The sequence below is a fragment of the Festucalex cinctus genome, chromosome 19 (assembly GCF_051991245.1).
Source record: "Festucalex cinctus isolate MCC-2025b chromosome 19, RoL_Fcin_1.0, whole genome shotgun sequence".
Taxonomy (NCBI): domain Eukaryota; kingdom Metazoa; phylum Chordata; class Actinopteri; order Syngnathiformes; family Syngnathidae; genus Festucalex; species Festucalex cinctus.
The window spans coordinates 6425250-6442952 of NC_135429.1; the positions used below are offsets into that span (position 1 = coordinate 6425250).

General features: G+C 38.1%; 2 protein-coding genes across 21 annotated transcripts; both read right to left on the reverse strand.

Moving 5' to 3' along the window:
- Positions 1-6571: 6571 nt before the first annotated feature.
- Positions 6572-9455, reverse strand: LOC144007547 (uncharacterized). 3 transcript variants are annotated; one of them, XM_077507284.1, is made up of 9 exons: positions 9030-9455; positions 8809-8953; positions 8045-8721; positions 7827-7972; positions 7648-7702; positions 7428-7496; positions 7307-7351; positions 7132-7217; positions 6572-7063 (listed from the first exon to the last, which is right to left on the reverse strand). In XM_077507284.1, exons 3-8 carry the CDS (start codon positions 8081-8083, stop codon positions 7152-7154), a joined length of 420 nt encoding a protein of 139 aa, XP_077363410.1. In that variant the 5' UTR covers positions 8084-8721; positions 8809-8953; positions 9030-9455; the 3' UTR covers positions 6572-7063; positions 7132-7151. The 3 variants fall into 3 exon arrangements, with proteins under 3 accessions (XP_077363410.1, XP_077363411.1, XP_077363409.1); XM_077507285.1 differs by having other exon boundaries at positions 6572-7060; positions 8809-8956; XM_077507283.1 differs by having other exon boundaries at positions 8809-8956.
- Positions 9456-9868: 413 nt separating this feature from the next.
- LOC144007995 (uncharacterized) lies at positions 9869-16098 on the reverse strand. Of its 18 annotated transcripts, none has more exons than XR_013280515.1 (14): positions 15281-16098; positions 15139-15185; positions 14326-14341; positions 14013-14241; positions 13601-13936; positions 13413-13539; positions 12465-13306; positions 12154-12382; positions 12035-12077; positions 11899-11948; positions 11744-11832; positions 11423-11682; positions 11013-11346; positions 9869-10951 (listed from the first exon to the last, which is right to left on the reverse strand). XR_013280515.1 is itself a non-coding variant. In XM_077508019.1 (11 exons), the coding sequence occupies exons 6-10, from the start codon at positions 12508-12510 to the stop codon at positions 11030-11032; spliced, it is 438 nt and encodes a 145-aa protein (XP_077364145.1). In that variant the 5' UTR covers positions 12511-13306; positions 13413-13539; positions 13601-13936; positions 14013-14241; positions 14326-15185; positions 15281-16098; the 3' UTR covers positions 9869-10951; positions 11013-11029. The 18 variants fall into 18 exon arrangements, 4 of the variants coding, with proteins under 4 accessions (XP_077364145.1, XP_077364144.1, XP_077364143.1 ...); XR_013280511.1 differs by having other exon boundaries at positions 11013-11101; positions 11168-11217; positions 11304-11346; ... (1 more) ...; positions 12037-12077; positions 14326-15185; XR_013280504.1 differs by having other exon boundaries at positions 11744-11948; positions 12037-12077; positions 14326-15185; positions 15281-15725; positions 15923-16098.
- Between the last annotated feature and the right edge of the window lie 1605 nt (positions 16099-17703).

Here is a 17703-nt window from a genome sequence, read left to right on the forward strand (position 1 = left end):
TATTTGATTAAAAAAACGACCATGTAAAGTAAGGCGTTTATTTATTTTTTGCCCCTAAAAAAACGACCATGTATAGTAAGGCGTTTTTTTTGCCCCTTAAAAAATAACCATGTATAGTAAGGCGTTTTTTATTTGATTTAAAAAACGACCATGTTTCGTAAGGCTTTTTTTTGCCCCTAAAAAAACGACCATGTATAGTAAGGCTTTTTTTTGCCCCTAAAAAAACGACCATGTATAGTAAGGCGTTTTTTATTTGATTAAAAAAACGACCATGTATAGTAAGGCGTTTTTTATTTGATTAAAAAAACGACCATGTATAGTAAGGCGTTTTTTTTGCCCCTAAAAAAACAACCATGTATAGTAAGGCGTTTTTTATTTGATTAAAAAAACGACCATGTATAGTAAGGCTTTTTTTTGCCCCTAAAAAAACGACCATGTATAGTAAGGCTTTTTTTTGCCCCTAAAAAAACGACCATGTATAGTAAGGCGTTTTTTATTTGATTAAAAAAACGACCATGTATAGTAAGGCGTTTTTTATTTGATTAAAAAAACGACCATGTATAGTAAGGCGTTTTTTATTTGATTAAAAAACGACCATGTATAGTAAGGCGTTTTTTATTTGATTAAAAAAACGACCATGTATAGTAAGGCTTTTTTTTGCCCCTAAAAAAACGACCATGTATAGTAAGGCTTTTTTTTGCCCCTAAAAAAACGACCATGTATAGTAAGGCGTTTTTTTTTTGCCCCTAAAAAAAGGACCATGTTTAGTAAGGTGTTTTTTATTTGATTAAAAAAAACGACCATGTATAGTAAGGCGTTTTTTTTGCCCCTAAAAAAAGGACCATGTATAGGACCATGTATAGTAAGGCGTTTTTTATTTTGTTAAAAAAACGACCATGTATAGTAAGGCGGGTTTTTTTTGCCCCTAAAAAAACGACCATGTATAGGACCATGTATAGTAAGGCGTTTTTTATTTTGTTAAAAAAACGACCATGTATAGTAAGGCGGGTTTTTTTTGCCCCTAAAAAAACGACCATGTATAGTAAGGCATTTTTTATTTGATTAAAAAAAACATCATGTATAGTAAGGCGTTTTTTATTTGATTAAAAAAACGACCATGTATAGTAAGGCATTTTTTATTTTGTTAAAAAAAACGACCATGTTTAGTAAGCCGTTTTTTTTGCCCCTAAAAAAAACAACCATGTAAAGTAAGGCGTTTTTTATTTGATTAAAAAAACGACCATGTATAGTAAGGCTTTTTTTTGCCCCTTAAAAAACGACCATGTATAGTAAGGCGTTTTTTTTGCCCCTAAAAAAAACAACCATGTATAGTAAGGCGTTTTTTATTTGATTAAAAAAACGACCATGTATAGTAAGGCTTTTTTTTGCCCCTTAAAAAACGACCATGTATAGTAAGGCGTTTTTTATTTGATTAAAAATTGACCATGTATAGTAAGGCGTTTTTTTTTTTTGCCCCTTAAAAAACGACCATGTATAGTAAGGCGTTTTTTATTTGATTAAAAAAACGACCATGTAAAGTAAGGCGTTTATTTATTTTTTGCCCCTAAAAAAACGACCATGTATAGTAAGGCGTTTTTTATTTGATTAAAAAAACGACCATGTATAGTAAGGCGTTTTTTTTGCCCCTAAAAAAACAACCATGTATAGTAAGGCGTTTTTTATTTGATTAAAAAAACGACCAAAAAAAAGCCTTACTATAGTAAGGCTTTTTTTTGCCCCTAAAAAAACGACCATGTATAGTAAGGCATTTTTTTTGCCCCTTAAAAAATAACCATGTATAGTAAGGCGTTTTTTATTTGATTAAAAAAACGACCATGTTTCGTAAGGCTTTTTTTTGCCCCTAAAAAAACGACCATGTATAGTAAGGCTTTTTTTTGCCCCTAAAAAAACGACCATGTATAGTAAGGCGTTTTTTATTTGATTAAAAAAACGACCATGTATAGTAAGGCGTTTTTTATTTGATTAAAAAAACGACCATGTATAGTAAGGCTTTTTTTATTTGATTAAAAAAACGACCATGTATAGTAAGGCGTTTTTTATTTGATTAAAAAAACGACCATGTATAGTAAGGCATTTTTTATTTTGTTAAAAAAAAAAAGACCATGTTTAGTAAGGCTTTTTTTTGCCCCTAAAAAAACGACCATGTATAGTAAGGCTTTTTTTTGCCCCTAAAAAAACGACCATGTATAGTAAGGCGTTTTTTATTTTGTTAAAAAAAAAAACGACCATGTATAGTAAGGCGTTTTTTATTTGATTAAAAAAACGACCATGTATAGTAAGGCGTTTTTTATTTGATTAAAAATTGACCATGTATAGTAAGGCGTTTTTTTTTTTTTTTTTGCCCCTTAAAAAACGACCATGTATAGTAAGGCGTTTTTTATTTGATTAAAAAAACGACCATGTAAAGTAAGGCGTTTTTTATTTGATTAAAAAAACGACCATTTATAGTAAGGCGTTTTTTTTGCCCCTTAAAAAATAACCATGTATAGTAAGGCGTTTTTTATTTGATTAAAAAAACGACCATGTTTCGTAAGGCTTTTTTTTGCCCCTAAAAAAACGACCATGTATAGTAAGGCGTTTTTTTTGCCCCTTAAAAAATAACCATGTATAGTAAGGCGTTTTTTATTTGATTTAAAAAACGACCATGTTTCGTAAGGCTTTTTTTTGCCCCTAAAAAAACGACCATGTATAGTAAGGCTTTTTTTTGCCCCTAAAAAAACGACCATGTATAGTAAGGCGTTTTTTTTTTGCCCCTAAAAAAAGGACCATGTTTAGTAAGGTGTTTTTTATTTGATTAAAAAAAACGACCATGTATAGTAAGGCGTTTTTTTTTGCCCCTAAAAAAAGGACCATGTATAGGACCATGTATAGTAAGGCGTTTTTTATTTTGTTAAAAAAACGACCATGTATAGTAAGGCGGGTTTTTTTTGCCCCTAAAAAAACGACCATGTATAGTAAGGCATTTTTTATTTGATTAAAAAAAAACATCATGTATAGTAAGGCGTTTTTTATTTGATTAAAAAAACGACCATGTATAGTAAGGCATTTTTTATTTTGTTAAAAAAAACGACCATGTTTAGTAAGCCGTTTTTTTTGCCCCTAAAAAAAACAACCATGTATAGTAAGGCGTTTTTTATTTGATTAAAAAAACGACCATGTATAGTAAGGCTTTTTTTTGCCCCTTAAAAAACGACCATGTATAGTAAGGCGTTTTTTTTGCCCCTAAAAAAAACAACCATGTATAGTAAGGCGTTTTTTATTTGATTAAAAAAACGACCATGTATAGTAAGGCTTTTTTTTGCCCCTTAAAAAACGACCATGTATAGTAAGCCGTTTTTTATTTGATTAAAAATTGACCATGTATAGTAAGGCGTTTTTTTTTTTTGCCCCTTAAAAAACGACCATGTATAGTAAGGCGTTTTTTATTTGATTAAAAAAACGACCATGTAAAGTAAGGCGTTTATTTATTTTTTGCCCCTAAAAAAACGACCATGTATAGTAAGGCGTTTTTTATTTGATTAAAAAAACGACCATGTATAGTAAGGCGTTTTTTTTGCCCCTAAAAAAACAACCATGTATAGTAAGGCGTTTTTTATTTGATTAAAAAAACGACCATGTATAGTAAGGCTTTTTTTTGCCCCTAAAAAAACGACCATGTATAGTAAGGCGTTTTTTTTGCCCCTTAAAAAATAACCATGTATAGTAAGGCGTTTTTTATTTGATTAAAAAAACGACCATGTTTCGTAAGGCTTTTTTTTGCCCCTATAAAAACGACCATGTATAGTAAGGCTTTTTTTTGCCCCTTAAAAAACGACCATGTATAGTAAGGCTTTTTTTATTTGATTAAAAATTGACCATGTATAGTAAGGCGTTTTTTTTTTTTGCCCCTTAAAAAACGACCATGTATAGTAAGGCGTTTTTTATTTGATTAAAAAAACGACCATGTAAAGTAAGGCGTTTATTTATTTTTTGCCCCTAAAAAAACGACCATGTATAGTAAGGCGTTTTTTATTTGATTAAAAAAAACGACCATGTATAGTAAGGCGTTTTTTTTGCCCCTAAAAAAACGACCATGTATAGGACCATGTATAGTAAGGCGTTTTTTATTTGGTTAAAAAAACGACCATGTATAGTAAGGCGTTTTTTTTGTTAAAAAAACGACCATGTATAGTAAGGCGTTTTTTTTGCCCCTAAAAAAACGACCATGTTTAGTAAGGCGTTGTTTTATTTGATTAAAAAAAACAACCATGTATAGTAAGGCGTTTTTTATTTGATTAAAAAAACGACCATGTATAGTAAGGCGTTTTTTTTGCTCCTAAAAAAAAGGACCATGTATAGTAAGGCGTTTTTTATTTTGTTAAAAAAACGACCATGTATGGTAAGGCGTTTTTTATTTTGTTAAAAAAACGACCATGTATAGTAAGGCGTTTTTGGTTTTTTTGCCACTAAAAAAACGACCATGTATAGTAAGGCTTTTTTTTGCCCCTAAAAAAACGACCATGTATAGTAAGGCTTTTTTTTGCCCCTAAAAAAACGACCAAGGCGTTTTTTATTTGATTAAAAAAAACGACCATGTATCGTAAGGAGTTTTATTTGATTAAAAAAATTACCATGTATAGTAAGTCGTTTTTTATTTGATTAAAAAAACGACCATGTTTAGTAAGGCGCTTTTTTTTGCCCCTAAAAAAACGACCATGTATAGTAAGGCGTTTTTTTTTATTAAAAAAAACGACCATGTTTAGTAAGGCGCTTTTTTTTGCCCCTAAAAAAACGACCATGTATAGTAAGGTGTTTTTTTTTGCCCCTAAAAAAACGACCATGTATATATAGTAAGCCGTTTTTTTTTGCCCCTAAAAAAACGACCATGTATAGTAAGGCGTTTTTTTTGCCCCTTAAAAAATAACCATGTATAGTAAGGCGTTGTTTTATTTGATTAAAAAAAATGACCATGTATAGTAAGGCGTTTTTTATTTGATTAAAAAAACGACCATGTATAGTAAGGCGTTTGTTATTTGATTAAAAAAACGACCATGTATAGTAAGGCTTTTTTTATTTGATTAAAAAAACGACCATGTATAGTAAGGCTTTTTTTATTTGATTAAAAAAACAACCATGTATAGTAAGGCTTTTTTTTGCCCCTAAAAAAACGACCATGTATAGTAAGGCTTTTTTTTGCCCCTAAAAAAACGACCATGTATAGGACCATGTATAGTAAGGCGTTTTTTATTTTGTTAAAAAAACGACCATGTATAGTAAGGCGTTTTTTTTGTTAAAAAAACGACCATGTATAGTAAGGCGTTTTTTTTGCCCCTAAAAAAACGACCATGTTTAGTAAGGCGTTGTTTTATTTGATTAAAAAAAACAACCATGTATAGTAAGGCGTTTTTTATTTGATTAAAAAAAGGACCATGTATAGTAAGGCGTTTTTTTTGCTCCTAAAAAAAGGACCATGTATAGTAAGGCGTTTTTTATTTTGTTAAAAAAACGACCATGTATAGTAAGGCGTTTTTTTTGTTAAAAAAACGACCATGTATGGTAAGGCGTTTTTTATTTTGTTAAAAAAACGACCATGTATAGTAAGGCGTTTTTGGTTTTTTTGCCACTAAAAAAACGACCATGTATAGTAAGGCTTTTTTTTGCCCCTAAAAAAACGACCAAGGCGTTTTTTATTTGATTAAAAAAAACGACCATGTATCGTAAGGAGTTTTATTTGATTAAAAAAATTACCATGTATAGTAAGTCGTTTTTTATTTGATTAAAAAAACGACCATGTTTAGTAAGGCGCTTTTTTTTGCCCCTAAAAAAACGACCATGTATAGTAAGGCGTTTTTTGATTAAAAAAACGACCATGTATAGTAAGGCGTTTTTTTTTGCCCCTAAAAAAACGACCATGTATAGTAAGGCGTTTTTTGATTAAAAAAACGACCATGTTTAGTAAGGCGTTTTTTTTTATTAAAAAAACGACCATGTTTAGTAAGGCGCTTTTTTTTGCCCCTAAAAAAACGACCATGTATAGTAAGGTGTTTTTTTTGCCCCTAAAAAAACGACCATGTATATATAGTAAGCCGTTTTTTTTTGCCCCTAAAAAAACGACCATGTATAGTAAGCCGTTTTTTTTTTGCCCCTAAAAAAACGACCATGTATAGTAAGGCGTTTTTTGATTAAAAAAACGACCATGTTTAGTAAGGCGTTTTTTATTTGATTAAAAAAACAACCATGTTTAGTAAGGCGTTTTTTTATTTGATTAACAAAACAACCATGTATAGTAAGGCGTTTTTCTGTTTTTTTAAGTACCATGTATAGTACAGCGTTTTTTTGTTTTTTTTTAACGACCATGTATAGTAAGGGTGTTTTTTTGTTTTTTTTAACGACCATGTATGGTAAGGGTGTTTTTGTTTTTTTTAACGACCATGTATAGTAAGGGTGTTTTTTTTTTTTTTTAACGACCATGTATAGTAAGGCGTTTTTTTTTTTTTTTTAACGACCATGTATAGTAAGGCGTTTTTTTTTTAACGACCATGTATAGTAAGGCGTTTACATCAGTCAAACATCAGTTCACAATTTTAATTCAAGTCACATCTGGAAGATACAAAACTGAAAAACAAATCTTTACAAGTCAGTCCAGAGAATAAACAAAAAAATAAAAAATACACAATTGTGCAGAGAGAAAAACAAAAATACACGTCAAACAATATTTCAGAATAAATTATTATTTAAATAAATTATTCAAATGTTGCCTTGACACAACTCAGAACAAAATCCCCATCATGCAGTCAGTGTTGGTCAGTGCACACCCAGTGAGTCAGACAGAGTGAAGAAACAAGGCGTTGCTGTCCTGTGAAATATACTTATCCATTTGTTTTTTTTTTGTTTTTTAAACCTATGTTTATGGGATGAAAGTGAATGCAGGCATCCCAAAAAAATAAAATGGAAATGTTTTTCACAGGACAGTGACAAAGTCAACAAAGACATACTCTCCCTGTGTAGTTTGTGCTTTCCTCGCAAAGAGCCGTAGCATCTGCACCTTTGGTTCGGAATGCTACTACAAAACAAAAACAAAAAAGGCGTATTAACATCAACCACGTAACGATGTACTTATTTGACACTTGCCTCAATTGCCAAGAAGCTGTTCATCTTAAAGTCTTCATTTGACAGGTGGACTCGTTCCTCTTCCTCCTCTCAGCAATCGCGGAGTCCTACGGCAATCAAAATTGGAGTTGTTTGCATTATTAGTTACAAATTAGAGTTGCGTGCCACTTGATGCATTTGCCATGCGTTTTGTTACCTTTGTCCAGTCTTTCCTTTGATACGGCTCCTCTTTCATGATTTCCTGATCAACAAGCACATGAATGCATTTTGACTTTTGGGATTGTCACTTGGATTTTGACTTGCACATTTGGACTTACGAGGCTGTTCTGGTTCTGCAAGGTGCCTCCTGTCCCAAACAAACAAACGTCTCCTCCTCCTCCTCCACCCTGCAAAAGAACACGCACAAAAAATAAAATAGTTACTACCAAATTTCTTTGACGCGTGTGCGTGTGTATATCCTTCGCCAGTTGTGCCCTCCAGCCCCTCCGCCCTGTGCAAAACACTGGATCATCACTTGATTGTGTGATTATTACTCATCTGGTGGTCTTTGCGCCTCTTGGGCCATCCCACTCCAATCCCGCCAATTAACAGCCTGCAAATAACCAAAAAGGAAGGGAAGAAAGGAAAAAAAAAAAAAAAAAAAGAACAGAACAATATGATACATATGAGGAAAAATGACAGGATGATATCATATATGGGCATAGATCTTACTCCACCTGCACATCGGGCTCCATGCTGGTGACCTCCGCCCGTTGGAAGACCAACATTTGTGTGTGTCACTCCGGCGAATGTTGAGGACGGCGCGAGACTGCACTGACGCGAGCGCTGGACGAGTCATCAGCCGGCGAGTCGGACAACTCTGCTGTTCAGGCAAAAACTAAATCAGCATGACAGACCGACACTTGCGCATTTCATTGCCATGTGTTTACTTTACCTGACTTTTTTTTTTTAACCCTTCTTTGACTTGGCTCATTTCCCACCACGCAAAACTGCAAAAAGAAAACAAAACTATGAGTTGTGTGCAGGTCACTTGATTTGTCTATGTACTCCTTCGCGTTGTCGAGTTCCTCTTGGTTCCAATCGTTTGAACAGGCGCCTCCACAACCTTGAAAACAGACAAATGTTTCATTTGTGTCACTCTTGGAAAACATACGTGTACAGTGCCTTGCAAAAGTATACATAACCCTTGTGTTTTTCAATGTTTTTGCACAGAACACACAATATATTTCAAGTGAAACAGTCAAACATCAGTTCAGTTTTAATTCAAGTACAAAGGCACATTTGGAAGATACAAAACTGAAAAACATCTTTACAAGTCAGTCCAGAGAACAAAAACAAAAACAAACAAAAAAAAAAAACGTAAAAAAAGTCCAGAGAATAAAAATACACAATATTTCAGAATAATTTTAAACGTTGCCTTGACACAGCTCAGAACAAAATCCCCATCATGCAGTCAGTGTTGGTCAGTGCACACCCAGTGAGGCAGACCGTGAAGAAACAAATCGTTGCTGTCCTGTGAGAAATACTTATCCATTTGTTTTTTTGTTTCCTCTTTACATATTTATTTATATCCTCTTGGGCCATCCCACTCCACTCCCACCAATTAACAACCTGCAAATAACCAAAAGAGAAGAAAGGGAAAATAATGGAACAATATGATACATATGAGAAAAATGACTGGCTGGGCATAGATCTTACTCCGCCTGCACCGGCTCCATGCTGGTGACCGCCGCCCGTTGGAAGACCAACATTTGTGTGTGTCACTCCGGCAAATGTCGAGGACGGCGCGAGACTGCGCTGACGCGAGCGCTGGACGAGTCATCAGCCGGCGAGTCGGACAACTCTGCTGTTCAGGCAAAAACAAAAATCAGCATGACAGACCGACACTTGTGCATTTCATTGCCATGTGTCGACTTTACCTGACTTTTTTTTTTTAACCCATCTTTGACCTGGCTCAATTTCCACCATACACAACTGAAAAAAGAAAAAAAAAAACTGAGTTGTGTGCAGGTCACTTGATTTGTCGATGTACTCTTCGTGTTGTCTAGTTCCTCTTGGTTCCAACCGTTTGAACCGGCGCCTCAACAACCTTGAAACACAGAAAAACGTTTCATTTGTGTCGATCAATCCATCATCTGGAGCCTTCCTTCAAACCATGCCTACACTGGACACACCCGCTTCCAAATTGACAACCTCAAACAAAAAGACGGTCTGGATCCAGACAAGCCAAAAAACTGACCATTTCCAACATTCCTTCCCAAAGAGTACTCAAGTCCACAGATACATGTCCAACCACCAGCTTAAAAAAAACAAAAAAAAACCTGTCCATGCCTGCCCTCATTATAATTAGAGGGGGGGGGGGGGGGGTGGAGGTATGGGTGGGTGGGGGGGTTGGGTGCTGGGGGTCGGGTGTGTTCGGGGGTTTGGGGGTCGGGGGTGGTGGGGCCTGGGTCGTGGTGGATGGCGGGTTTGGGTGGGGTGCGGGGGGGTCGTGGGGGGATGGGGGCTGGGGACCGGTGGGGCGCTGTGGGGGCCCGCTGGGCCTCGTTCTGCGGCCTTGGGCTCGGGGGTGTGGGCCGGGGCTGGGGCGGGGGTGTTCCGGGTGTCTGGGTCGGCTCGCCGACCGGTGTCCGCTCGGGTGGCTTGGGGGTGGCCTTGGTGCTGCCGCGGCCTGGGGATTCCGGGGGGGCGGGGGGGGGGGGGGGGGGGGGGGGGGTGCTCGCTTTGCTGGACCGCGGTTGACGGCTTCTTTCTTTGGTGGTGGTCCTTATGCATGCCAGATCCGTCGCACCAGCATCGACTGAAACTCAACAGAAGTACCCTCTCCCTCCCACAGCCCCTTGAATCAGTTGGTGCTGGTGTCTGTGGTTCTCACTTTGCTTTATCTATCCTTCCCTCCTTCCTCTCTTTAGTTTTTCCTCTGGTCACTTGAGATCTTAATTTATTAGAAGTATGAGGTTTCTGGGGTTGGCATAAGACTCCGGTTTTGTAACCACGCAGGAGGGGTCTTGTTGGTGCTGGACTTCACTTTGATGGATTGGATGTACTGGCTTCTATTGATCTCACTCTGCCTTATCGATCCTTCCCTCCTTCCTCTCTTTAGTTTTTCCTCTGGGCTCTTGAGATCTCGCTAAATTTGCTGGAATTTAGAGGCTTCCGGGGTTGGCGTAAGACTTTGATTTTGTAATCATGGGGAAGGCAGGAAGTGTTTGGTCGGTGCTGGATGTCACTTTGATTTACCTTTCTTTTCTCTTTATTTCTTTTTTTTTTCTGACCTTTTCTCTGGTCTCCTGACCATTTAAATCTCACGACTCTGGCAAGATTCTGAAGTACCTGGTTAAGGCGAAGGGTAATGGGATATTTATAAGGTTTTAGGTGAATGAATGAGTATAAATTTATACGTATTTGCACGCACGCACACGCACGCACGCAAACGCACGCAAACGCACACACGCAAACGCACGCACGCACACAAAAAAAAAAAAAAAAAAAAGACCTTTCAAACAACAACAACAACAACAACAACAACTCACGCAAGGCAAAAACTGTCCATGCCTGCCCTTATTACAATTAGACCTTTCAAACAACAACGACAACGACAACGACAACGACAACGACAACTCAAGCAAGGCAAAAACTGTCCATGCCTGCCCTTATTACAATTAGACCTTTCAAACAACAACAACACTCAACAAGGCAAACCACAAAGCTCTCGACTCTGCCCCCTCCAGTTCACCATTTCCAGGCACCCCTCGGACAGATGATACTTATTTGTGTGCCGCTTGATTCTTCATTTGTGGAACTGCTCCTTTTCGTCACCCCAGCCACATCCACCTCACACCTGCATCAAAAAGAAAATATGTAATTTATGCCACTTGCGTATTAAATTATGCATTTGTTACCCGTTTCTAGTCTCTATTCATTGGTGCATTTGGTGTTGAACTTGCTCTGGCTCTACTTGGCGTCTCCCATCCCAAGTGGCTTCTTCACACTGCAATGACAAAAACAAAAACCAGAGTGCTGCATTTTTCATTTCGGTGTCTGTCGGTTTTATCACCCTCATCTGGTGGATCTTTGTGCTTCTCTCCCGTCCCACTCCAACGCCACCTTGCAACAGAACCCACCAGAACAGATGGGGTACAGTACAATTAGTTTCAAAAACAAGAAAATGGTCTATTTTGTGCATTTATTACACTGCTGTGGTTGGACGCAATGGATTCCGGTTCCATCTCCAGCCTGCAAGAAACGAACGTATTTGCAAAAGCCAACATTTCCAAAATTCCCACAAGGTTGTCGGGCGACATACCCTCACCTCAAGCACCCAAGCGGTCCGGGCAAGAAAAACCCTCCAAAGTCCACTTGGCGAAGAAAGCCGAGATGGAGGAACCAATCCCCTTCCAGGATGCAACAGATGCTGAGTGGGGAACATTCACCACAAGGCTCACTACTCTGCCCCCTCCAGTTCACCATTTCCAGGCACCCCTCGGACAGATGATACTTATTTGTGTGCCGCTTGATTCTTCATTTGTGGAACTGCTCCTTTTCTTCACCCCAGCCACATCCACCTCACACCTGCATCAAAAAGAAAATATGTAATTTATGCCACTTGCGTATTAAATTTTGCATTTGTTACCCGTTTCCAATCTTCATTCATTGGTGCATTTGGTGTTGAACTTTCTCTGGCTCTACTTGGCGTCTCCCATCCCAGGTGGCTTCTTCACACTGCAATGACAAAAACAAAAACCTGAGTGCTGCATTTTTCATTTCGGTGTCTGTCGGTTTTATCACCCTCATCTGGTGGATCTTTGTGCCTCTCTCCCGTCCCACTCCAACGCCACCTTGCAACAGAACCCACCAGAACAGATGGGGTACAGTACAATTAGTTTCAAAAACAAGAAAATCGTCTATTTTGTGCATTTATTACACTGCTGTGGTTGGACGCGACGGATTCCGGCTCCTTCTGCAGCCTGCAAGAAACAAACGCATTTGCATAAGCTGTCGCTTCCAAAATTCCCAAAAGGTTGTCGGGCGACATCCCCTCACCTCAAGCACCCAAGCGGTCCGGGCAAGAAAAACCCTCCAAAGTCCACTTGGCGAAGAAAGCCGAGATGGAGGGACCAATCCCCTTCCAGGATGCAACAGATGCTGAGTGGGGAACATTCAACACAATGTGGTGTTATACAATGTTCACTACAACATGAGACTCCATTCAACGAGTTGAAGCCCTGCAGGTCGACTCCTGGGAGAAGCACTTTTCCCTCCACTCCTGCTCCTGTCAATCAATGCACTGACAGTTAGTTCATGTACAATTAATTGTGTGCTGCTCACTTCAGTGTGTGTGCGTGGATCATTACCTTCGTCCGCTGGCTCCTGCAGGTGCCTCCAAACGGACCACAACATGCAGGAAAACAACACAGGGAAGAGATTGCACAATCACACATTATGACCATTCACAGCCTGATGAAAGATTTTTATTTTTTTTCAATGTATGGATGCAATAAATATTCAATTATTTCAATGTTTTAAAAAGTCAAAGTTTTGCATTACAACTAACAATCAAAGTGAAGTATTTCAAGCCTGTTACAATTTTGATGATTATGGCAGAAAAAAAAAAAAAATCTAGTCTTTGCCAAAATTCGAACATCATGACCAAGTTCAAGTTCAGAGGCCTTGAAATGGTCTCAGTCTGGGTTAGTTGGCTTCAGAATCATGTGCGAGACTGATGACTTGACAGTTGTGCAGAAAACCATCAACAGGAGAGAAAATAATTGCAAAAGCAGCTGGATGCTCAAAAAGTGCCGCATCAAAAGCAGATGAACAGTGAACAGGAAAACGTGGCTGGAAAAGGTGCACAAGTGACGGCGATGGAGAGGATGTCAAGTAACGAAGATTTAAAGATCTGCAGGAGTTTCCTAACGAGTGGACTATCAAGTCAACAGTCAAGGTTGTCTACCAGGTAATTTTTTGTTGGTCACATGAAATTCTCATTTTGTATTTCTGACATAATCATCCAAACGGAAACAAAGGCTTGAAATATTTTACTTTATGTAATCTGAATAATAAAAAGATGAACTTTTTAAAACAAATTATTGAAATAAATGCCAATCCTTGTGTAATAATTATCTGGTACATGTTTGTGTTGACCTGACCTCGTGCCTCATCCACCGCACCAAACAAAAACCATCTTCATTTTGTGCTGCAACACAGACATGCAAGACAAGCATTTTAACATGAACACTCACACACACAAAAAAACAAAACAAAAAAAACAAAAAAAAAACAAGGCAAACCACAAGGCTCACTACTCTGCCCCCTCCAGTTCACCATTTCCAGGCACCCCTCGGACAGATGATACTTATTTGTGTGCTGCTTGATTCTTCATTTGTGGAACTGCTCCTTTTCTTCACCCCAGCCACATCCACCTCACACCTGCATCAAAAAGAAAATATGTAATTTATGCCACTTGCGTATTAAATTTTGCATTTGTTACCCGTTTCCAGTCTTTCCATTCATTGGTGCATTTGGTGTTGAACTTGCTCTGGCTCTACTTGGCGTCTCCCATCCCAGGTGGCTTCTTCACACTGCAATGACAAAAACAAAAACCAGAGTGCTGCATTTTTCATTTCGGTGTCTGTCGGTTTTATCACCCTCATCTGGTGGATCTTTGTGCCTCTCTCCCGTCCCACTCCAACGCCACCTTGCAACAGAACCCACCAGAACAGATGGGGTACAGTACAATTAGTTTCAAAAACAAGAAAATGGTCTATTTTGTGCATTTATTACACTGCTGTGGTTGGACGCGACGGATTAAGGCTCCTTCTGCAGCCTGCAAGAAACGAATGCATTTGCATAAGCTGTCGCTTCCAAAATTCCCAAAAGGTTGTCGGGCGACATCCCCTCACCTCAAGCACCCAAGCGGTCCGGGCAAGAAAAACCCTCCAAAGTCCACTTGGCGAAGAAAGCCGAGATGGAGGGACCAATCCCCTTCCAGGATGCAACAGATGCTGAGTGGGGAACATTCAACACAATGTGGTGTTATACAATGTTCACTACAACATAAGACTCCATTCAACGAGTTGAAGCCCTGCAGGTCGACTCCTGGGAGAAGCACTTTTCCCTCCACTCCTGCTCCTGTCAATCAATGCACATGGACAGTTAGTTCATGTACAATTAATTGTGTGCTGCTCACTTCAGTGTGTGTGCGTGGATCATTACCTTCGTCCGCTGGCTCCTGCAGGTGCCTCCAAACGGACCACAACATGCAGGAAGACAACACAGGGAAGAGATTGCACAATAACACGTTATGACCATTCACAGCCTGATGATTTTTATTTTTTTTTTCAATGTATGGATGCAAGAAATATTCAATTATTTCATTTCAATTTCATTAACGTTTTAAAAAGTCAAAGTTTTGCATTACAAGTGACAAAGAAGTATTTCAAGCCTGTTACAATTTTGATTACGGCAGAAAAAAAAAAATTCAATTTTTGCCAAAATTCGAACATCATGACAAAGTTCAAGTTCAGAGGCCTTGAAATGGTCTCAGTCTGGGTTAGTTGGCTTCAGAATCATGTGCAAGACTGATGACTTGACAGTTGTGCAGAAAACCATCAACAGGAGAGAAAATAATTGCAAAAGCAGCTGGATGCTCAAAAAGTGCCGCATCACAAGGACATGAACAGAGGAAGGAGAAAACTTGGCTGGAAAAGGTGCACAAGTGACGGCGATGGAGAGGATGTCAAGCAACGAAGATTTAAAGATCTGCAGGAGTTTCCTAACGAGTGGACTATCAAGTCAACAGTCAAGGTTGTCTACCAGGTAATTTTTTTGTTGGTCACATGAAATTCTCATTTTGTCAAACACTGGATTTTGTATTTCTGACATAATCATCTAAACGGAAACAAATGAAGGCTTGAAATATTTCACTTTATGTATTCTGAATAATAATAAGATGAACTTTTTAAAACAAATTATTGAAATAAATTTCATGTATTATAATTTTCCTGTACATGTTTGTGTTGACCTGACCTCGTGTCTCATCCACCGTGCAAAACAAAAACCATCTTCATTTTGTGCTGCAACACAGACAGGCAAGACGTCACAAACGGATATTTTAATACGAGCGCAAACCAAAAAAGGCTCTGTCCAATATTCAAGTCAAATACTCCACCTGAAGAGTTCAAAAGCTGCTGTCCATCATTTACACTCTCTGCAGACAGATTATACGCAGGTGAGCCTAATTGTGATTCTTGATGTGACATGTGGAGTTGCTCTTTTCCTCGGCCCATCTTACTGAGCCCTCCGATGATACCACAAAAATTGGAGTTGTGCCAAGATGACCCTCGTCCAGTTGTTCCTGGTGCCTCTCGGACCGTCCCACAACAACCTGCAAGTCACCACAGGGAACTGAGGGAAAACAAACAAGCACAACAGTGTCAGTTTTTAGGATCATAGTTCATCTTACACTTGTTTAATGTGTTGGTGTTTGCGTACTTGCTTACCTGGCTATGGGGAGGGAGAGAGGGGAGAGAGAAAGAAAAAGCAAGAGAGAAAAAAATAAATAAATACTCATTAACCTGGTCCAGTTCCTCACCAAATCTGGTGCCTCCAGAAATCTGAAAAACAGAAGGGGAGGGGGGAGAAAACTGCACCAGTCCGCCTTTCAATTACCAACCTCACAAGAAAAAGCTGCTCTGGATCCAGACAAGCCACAAAAACTACAAACCACCTCAAGCAAGAACAAACCCCAACCATCAATCAGCTTTCCAAACCATTTCGACACCTGCCCTCATTTCAACGCAACTTTGCTCACATTTGTCACCCATAACCAAAGTCAACCAAGGCGCACCCCAGGGCTCAACACACGACCCCCTCCTGACATGTCAACTCGTGTGCAGCTTGATTCGGATTTGTTCCTTTTCCTCGTCGCATTTCACACCTCTTCCAGCCTGCAAAATACGCACGCAGCGTTAATTGTATGCTGGTAAATTTGCACATGTCACCTTCAGTCAATTCATCGTGACATCTGTCCCACACCGAGTGGGGAAATATTCAACTTCAAAAGAGTCCCCCACAAGAAATAAAAAAATTAAATAAATGCATCTGACAAAAATCATTTTCACAAGTTTGCAAAGCAGAAAAACAAATATATTTCACAGTGAAAAACCTTCCACAGCAACAATAAGATGGAGGGGGAAAAAAAACACAAAAAAAAACACATTGCAATACCCATTTACTGGGAAAACAAAATACACATTTTGGAACCACACAAAAAAATTACAAAAATCCAGAGAAGGAAAAAAAAAAGTTGCATAACATTCCAGATAAAGCAGAACAAAAAACAATTAGTTGAACAATTAAACAACAACAACAAAAAAAAAACAGTTCAATTCTCAAGAATGCCATCAGGTGTGTGTCATTTACAACAATTTAAAACAACACAAAAGAGCTGGTCAGCTTTAAAAACAAACCAAAACCGTTTCAAATATTGAAAAAACGACCAAAAGGGACAATGTCCTAAATAAAACAAACGGAAGTGAAACGCGTGTGTGCATGCGTGCGTGTGCTCAAACCTCAAACACGGTTTTGTCCCACACGTGTGCAAAAAGCAAAATGTCCTTGTGAGAAACGCGAACAAACGTCAAACGTGTGCTCACTTACCTTACCTGAGAAAAGGACACGTGCTCGGGCGCCATCTTGCCTACATGTGTTCTGCAATCAGCACGTGATTGGGCTCACCTGTTTCCGCTCTGCCAAGGGTGAAAGGCCACCCATAAAAGCCAACCAAATTCTTCTGCTTGTTGATCACTAGCGCCGCCCTGTGGCCGGTGGATAAGACGTTTCAGGAAATAAATTCCGCCTGTTGTTGAACCGAACTTGCGTGTGTTCTGTACTTGATAGGGCACACGTCTCGCTCCTTGACGTCCACCAATCAAAACCAACCAAATACTGCTTGTTGCACACTAGCGCCACCGGGTGGCCTGTCACGATGACTGCTTTGTTTTACCGTGGAAATTGTTCATCCAATCCATTTTGACTGTCACACACATAGTTGAGAACACCGCACAAAAATAAATCAATATAAAAATAGATAAAATAAATAAATAGATAAATAAATAAATAAATAAATAAATAAACCATTATTGACAAAATTACATTCACATTCAGTACAATATAAAACATTAAAGGAAAATTCATTTCACTTTTCCCTTTTCTTTTCTATTTAATTTTGCATTTATTATTATAATTATTATTATTAATATTATTATTATTATTTTGAATTTTGTTTCCATTTTAACTTTATACCTTCTATTGTGTTATTTAAATGTATATTTTGTCCTCAAAATTAAGCCAACAACATACAGATTGTCATGTTTCTGTTTTGGGTGGTTGAGTTTTATTTTTGGATTTTTTTTTAGAATTATATGCTTTACAAGAGCAGAATTTCCAAATTGATTAATCTTGTTTGAAGATTGTCTCATTTCTCACTTAGTTTGTAAATCTTTAAATTGGTTAATTTTTTTATGCACAATAAACTAAAACAACCCTACAACATATTGTTGCATTTTATTGTAAACAATTTCCTGGTAATAC